Source organism: Centruroides sculpturatus, unplaced genomic scaffold (assembly GCF_000671375.1).
Source record: "Centruroides sculpturatus isolate CEXI.00-Female unplaced genomic scaffold, Cexi_2.0 scaffold1005, whole genome shotgun sequence".
NCBI classification, from domain to species: domain Eukaryota; kingdom Metazoa; phylum Arthropoda; class Arachnida; order Scorpiones; family Buthidae; genus Centruroides; species Centruroides sculpturatus.
The window spans coordinates 115,555-122,869 of NW_019385238.1; the positions used below are offsets into that span (position 1 = coordinate 115,555).

A 7,315-nucleotide genomic window follows, 5' to 3' on the forward strand; every position below is an offset into this window, starting at 1 on the left:
TTCATACATATATATTATTTCATATACTTTCTTCAATTTCATATTGTTATTTTAACAGACACATGTATATTATAAAACTTTAATAAACAATTTATGTAAATGAAATTAATTTTGTTAATTTAGAGTAGGGTAAGAACATGCAAATGGCAGTTCTGTTGGCAGCTCGTGGCGTCTAATATAGAGAGGGACGGCAACACCTAACAGTAATACAACTTCTTTTATTTCCGTAATGTTTTAGATGAAGCTGGATACAAAAACGTTAATTTTAACATAGACTTAATCAGAACCAGCGCTGATCAAAAGATTATCTATATCTATATATATAAATGGACATGTATGTCTCATTTCTGAAACAATTCTTATTTCAGGCTTTTGGTAACTCATCAGTAATTCGGGAGGAACTAAGGCCATCTGCTTCGCCATTAGATTCTTTTTCCTATTACTTTACCGATTAACCCTCCTGCCACGGACAGTAACGGCGCCAGTAGAAGAGGAAGGAATCCACCAGATTGATTAACCAAAATTTTTTTTTTGGTATTTAAAAAAACGCGTTTTTCGCTTAATTACATAATAATTTCTTTATATTTTCGTAATTTACGAACATCGGTGGGTATATTTCCTCTCCACAAATTATCACAAATTTCACACAACACTTTTACTTGATTGGGAGTAGCTTCTTTTAATATGGCTTTTCGTTGGGAAGAAGTAGTCTTCGCTAAAAGCGCTAGCATATGATAATTTTCCTTTACGTTTTTCATTTTATCGGTAAGTAAATCTAAAAAATACCTTGTTCGTCTGAAAAACAAGAATCTCTCACAGAAAATTTCTTATCTGTTTTAGGATAAAAATCTAATAACAAATAACCAAATTTCTTTTCTGTTGCTTTTTTGTATGCATCCATGAAAAAATTAAATTTTCCTGCAAAAGCTTGGCGACCTAAACAATTCACCTGACTCTCATCACGATTATTTTTTAATTAAATCAAATAATGTGTATTTAAACTTATATCTCTCATAATCTTATTTTTTCAGAAACAAATTTTGCATTATTAAAATCACACTTACAGTGATGAGATTCTGTCGAAAACAAAAATGTTGTTTTTGGAGACAGTTCGTGCATCAGATCATCGATTATTATCAAATCCCATCCTTGAACAGATTCGGGTAAGCCGTACATAAATGTAATATCTTTTTCTTCTTGAAAAAACGGTAAATATACGGAGTAACACCATAAAATCTTCTTTGGAGGATTTTCATAAATTTCGTTGTGAATCATTCTCTTCACCAATGTGGTTTTTCCAGATTGGGAAGAATCGGCAATTACACAAGTACTAGGATGTTTGAAATATATATTAATCAACTTTGTCACCCTTAGAAAATTTTAAAAAATTTATAATATTTCATTCCTGGACTTATCTCTTTAAACACTACTAAAGTTTTCTTATCATTTTCTAAACATATTTCTCTCATATCTTCCGCACATCGTTCGAACGAACCGTATAATTTATTACATACTTTGTTAATTCTTCCATTCTCGCCAGCAATTATAAAACCGTATTTTCCTTCTCCTTTCCAAATATCTTTGACTTTGAAATAGCGGAGAATAAATGGAAAATCACGGGGAACATCAAACGAGAAATTTTTTATTGCAGAAACGCAAGCGTCCAAAGTACGGTACAGAATTGAAGAAGATGAGTATATTTTATAGTCTCCGTAAGTAACTAGAAAACCATACATCCCCATGATTACAGCTTAAATATAAAACTAATACTTTTTAAAAAGTAACTTATATAAAATACTAACCAATCACATTTTCATTAAAAACTAACAGCGAATCATATTTTTTTAAGAGCAAATCGTTTTTTTTTTAAAAACTCACTCGAAGTTTTAAAAGTTGTAATATAGAGGGCGCGAGTTTCGATGTTGTGTTATCGTTTTTTATATATTAAATTCTTATACAAATTAAAATATAATCTATACTGTATCGGTCATTATTTCNTTTTATTTATATGTATAGATATTGACATGTGTCAAGCATCGTTTTTGCTGTTTAATGCGTGGTGGTTAGGTTTGGTTAAAAAAGGATGATAAAGTCAATAGTTTTAGTAACTAAAATATGCATTAATTGACTCGAGTATTTACAATAATGAAACTGAACAACACAAAATCTTGGAAGAACACAAAGAAAGAAACAAAACAAAAACTTAACAGTAAAAATTACAAGATTAATTACAACAATATTTCAATATAAGAATGGTTGACACGAAAAAAATCTATTTTAGCGCGATTCGGATGTGAAACATTATTCATGTTAAATTTCCTGAACGTGCACAGAACTATTTGCGTAATGTAAAAACAAACATACGTACATATATATTTTGACTTTTATATTATAAATATAAAACGTAATTACTTTATACATAATTGAAAGTACTAAAGTATTACACAATTTTAGTGTTTTTTTATCATCAAAAGAAAATACAAATTGGACGATTAGTTCAGTCTTTAATGAATATTTAACAATTTTCGAAGTCTTATGTTCTCGAACGATTTTTTAATAATTTGAAACGAATCACAAATATCATAATTTAAATTCGATTCATTACATTCGTACATGAAATAACTTCGTGTGAATGAAACACATTCCTATTTCACAAGGAATTTCTATTCCGAGATTTATGCGAATAAAATCGAATTTTAAAAATTTCTAGAAACACGTATAACATTTTCTAATAATTTCAAATATATTTTCTGTTTATAAAATTAATTATAAAATATTTAATCGTGAAAGTTTGCACGATAATTTCCAAAAGTACGTAACAAGGATTTTAGATAGCCCATTGTCCGTAATGTCGATACAATTGTATTGTTTGAATTGTTAGGATGAGTTTATATACAAACCGTGGAATTATGCAATTGAAGAAGTAGTTTCGTTTTACCTCTTGTAGACTCACTTCAATTATTTTTTACTGGAATTGGTCATATATCGTTATACAGTAGACCCCCCTATAACGCTTAGATACGTTCCACGCGAACCGAAAATTACGTTGTAGGAACGATTAAATACATGAGCCAATCGCAGCCTGATAGGTGGGAACTTTACGGACTAAGGCTGTTCGAAAGGTTTTCTTCTATAAAATTAACCGATTCTAGACTAATTCCACTCAACATTTCCAAAACACGTATAATTTTTTGGGAATAATCTGTATAAACTATGCTATAAACAAAAAATTATAGGATTACTTACCGAGTGTGTACCGTTCGACTACGCTGTTGCTCAAAGCTTCTTTTAGTCGCGGAACAGCACACGAAACGACGGCCGCGATATCTGATAACGAATTTTTCGCAGAAAAATAACTTGACCTTTGGAGAAATCATTAATATAAATAATTTTTATGGCCGTTGAATAAGAAATGTTTCTTTCACAAGAAATGTAAAAAATTTATCAATGCATATTTTCTACCTTTTCTTTTATGAACTTATCGTTTTGGCAAATGAGCGGCTCACATACAGTTTACATATGCATAAACATACATTTACATAGATACTTAAGAAAGATGTAAAATAAATATTTAATATGTAACTGTTAAAATATATTTTAGTTCCTTTCAAAACAAACAAATATTGTAATTAACGCAAAATGAATAGCAAAACATTTTTAAATAAAAGAAGCAGTTACACTTTTTTTTTTACATTTATTCACTGTCAGAGCTATCTATAATTAGGATCCAACGACATCCTCTTTTAAATGTTGGTTGTAATATTTCATAGCTTAAAAATTCACTTGTTTCTTCTCTATTATTTTCGTAGTCTGAAAGGGTATCTTCTTATGTTCTCAACAATTTATTATTGTTACTTTCTAAATCTTCTTTTACTTTAAAATATGGAGCTAAACAATCTTTGAATTTTTTCTTAAATTCCTCAGAGCGCTTTGTTGATGGATCATTATTCGTAAAAAGTTCTTCTAGATTTTTTGCCAATTCTAATGCTTTATTTAAGATTTCTAAATTAAAGTATTGTTCTGGCTCACAGAAAATTTGTAATGAGTCTTCTTCACCGCTTGATTCGGACAACTCTGCCAGTTGCATAAGTTCTTCTTCATCTAACTGTTGGTTAGTATTAATTAATTCAATAACATCTTCCTCGTTCATGTCGACGAATCCCTCTCCACCTAAAGTGTGGGCAATATTTATTATGCGATTTACTTCTGTTGTTACGGAAGTTAAACGATCTTCTCTAATAACAACTTCAGGCCATAATTTTCCCCAACAGGCATTCAGAGTCGAACATTTTAGTTTCTTCAGAGATAACGAAATAATTTCAATGCTATTTAAAATTGAAAAATCTTTCCACAAGTCCGGTACTGTAGTAGTATTTGGATTACAATCAATATTTTGTAAAATGTGTTCAAATGTGTGCCGTATATACAATGATTTAAATGATTTAATTATTCCCTGGTCTTGTGGTTGTAGGATTGATGTCGTATTGGGAGGTAAAAATATTAATTTAACAGCCGGATGATTTAAATCTGTGTGTCCTGGCGCGTTATCAACCAGTAACAAAGCCTTGAAACTGATATTTTTTCTTTTTGAGTACTCTTCCACTTCCGGCACAAAGCAATTGTAAAACCAATCGCGAAATAAAACACCTGTTACCCATGCCTTTTTATTTGCTCGCCAGAAAACAGGAAGAGTTGATTTGTCAACTCCTTTCATTGCTCGTGGGTTTAATGAACGGGTAATTAACATGGGCTTTGTAACGTTATCTCCAGATGCGTTTGAACATAAAAGTATAGTGATCCTATCCTTGGAAACCTTAAATCCTGAAGCAGACTTTTCATTTTTCGAGATGTAAGTGCGTCCGGGCATTTTCTTCCAATATAACGAGGTTTCGTCGGCGTTATATACTTGATCTGCAGTGTAATTTCCATCTTCTACAATTTTGAGAAAATTTTCTCGGAATCTCTCGGCTGCTTCTGTGTCGGCTGATGCGCTTTCTCCTACAACTTTGACATTGCGCAAGGAAAATCGATTCCTAAATCTGTTAAACCAACCGTTACTGGCTTTAAATTCGTGTCGATGTGATTCATTAAAAGAAACGGATTCGAGCTGTTTTAAATGCTGGTAAATCTTTGTTGCCTTTTGCATTATCACATTACTACTCAAAGGAAAATTCTTTGAAATGCAATCTTCTATCCATAACATCAAACATTTTTCCATTTTAGGCATTAAAGTGTCCTTTATACGAGCAGTTTTATTCAAACTTACTAAAGCTCCAGAGGAAATTCTAGCCCTTATTTTGTTTTCATTATCTTTTATTGTTCGAATTGTTGACCCGCTTAATTTTAAATCGTTAGCAATGACCATTACTTTCTCACCAGATTTTAACCGATCCAAAATTTTAAGTTTTTCTTCAAAGGATATACGTTTTCTGCTCTTAGAATTCTTCTCCATGGTAGAAGTCATGATGGCTAAAGACAAAATTTTAGATAACGTAAAAATTATAAAATTACAGTACTGTATTAGACTTACATTACCTAATTTATATATAATTTATATATAATACTAAACAGACGACATTAAACTCAACTTACCTCCGAAAATCTCCATAGCGTGACGCCACGCTAGACGGCGGAAATTATATATTTAATTATAATAAAGTTACAATAAATTAAGTTAATATATAATTATATATACAGTACCTAATTTATATATAATTAATATATAATTATATGTACAGTACCTAATTTATATATAATTTATATATAATACTAAACAGACGATAGCAAACTCAATTTAGCCGCTCCGTAGCGTGGCGCAGGGTCGGAGGAAAGTAGTTCGGCTGCTCATTTACTATTGGTCCAGACTCTATCAATCTTGTCGCGAAACGACGTTATAGGAGGTACGTTATACGACAGTTTCTACAATTTTTTCGCTACGTTATAGGAATTGTCGTTATTGGAACGTACGTTATAGGGGGGTCGACTGTATATGACCAAAAAATTGCATTTGTTTAAAATTGGTTTATCCATGGGAAACAAAATGAACAAATTATCCGTTTAAGTAAAAGTAAATGTGAATTTAAAAATTTAAATAATTGTAATGTAAGAAAAAATAACACTATTTTTAGGAAAAACGAATACGATACAAATACTTATAAGTTATTTATTGAATGTTTTGAAATTATTACTTATAATAACTGACTAAATCTCGTACTTAATCCATTCGATAAAATTTTTTGAGTCATATATTATATATCGACACGAAACAAGTAACGTATAAACCTACCTGGAATCAAAACAAGCATGAACACAATTACCTTCCTAGCGGCGAGATAAAGAAAACACTAGACAATTATTTTTCCTCCGATAGAATATTAGGAAAAGTCTTTGTCTTGTGAAATTATTTACAAGATCATACACGTATGTTACATGTGCAAACTAAGTAATTAACTTTATATTGGCGATAAACTCGAATAATTCAAATAAAACCGAGAGAAATCTCTAATGCTGTTCGTTATTCAATGCAAAACATAATTAATATTGATAAGTAAATAAGTAATTAGGTGCAAAATATATCTGAATCGATAAATAGTTTATAAAATTTGTGAAAGTATAAAGTGCAGACATTTATCAAATATAACTGTAAAGACGAGCAATTCTGAAAGTTAGGAGTTTCATAGTTCTTTTTAATAGGCTGTGTTTTTTTGAACCTTTCAATAATTAATTTTTATTACAGAATACCAAGAAAATATAAATGCAACTAAAAATGCGTAAAAAATTTCAGGATTATTTCTGTTTATTTTTATAGATTAAAAAATTTACGTGAGCGGAACAAAACACGTGACTAAATATTTAAATAACATATATTAATATACAATAATAATTGATGTTTTCATATATTTATCTTCGTATTATTAATGTAATAAAGGCAGTTATTTTTCCATTTCAATGAGAGTGACCAAAAAGTTGTAAATTTTGTAAATTTCTGTGGACATCTACTCCTGAAACGAATCAATTAAAAAATAAATGACGGACAATCTATTAAGTTTAATATATTTACATGTTTACAGCTATGGCAAGAAAAGTTTCAAATCTACAACAACCCTGTCGCGTCCTTTTAGATATACTAGTGGTGCGACAAAAGAGGTGTCTGACATTGACCAGTACGGCACCCTAGGGATTTGGCAGTCCGCCTGCATGTACGCTTTGCAACCGTCTTCAATTTCCTCCATTAGCCGTCCGTAGAGAGCGATATGACTACGTGCATTGTTTAAAGATTTTAAATTAAAGAATATTTTATGTTATTTTTATGTAC

The 7,315-nt window shown here is 30.4% G+C and overlaps 1 protein-coding gene across 1 annotated transcript; it reads right to left on the reverse strand.

Annotated features, from left to right (window-relative positions):
• Positions 1-563: 563 nt before the first annotated feature.
• Positions 564-5,564, reverse strand: LOC111636569 (tigger transposable element-derived protein 1-like). Its single transcript, XM_023381846.1, has 4 exons — positions 5,245-5,564; positions 3,875-4,998; positions 1,065-1,359; positions 564-775 (listed from the first exon to the last, which is right to left on the reverse strand). Exons 1-4 carry the CDS (start codon positions 5,462-5,464, stop codon positions 564-566), a joined length of 1,851 nt encoding a protein of 616 aa, XP_023237614.1. The 5' UTR covers positions 5,465-5,564.
• Between the last annotated feature and the right edge of the window lie 1,751 nt (positions 5,565-7,315).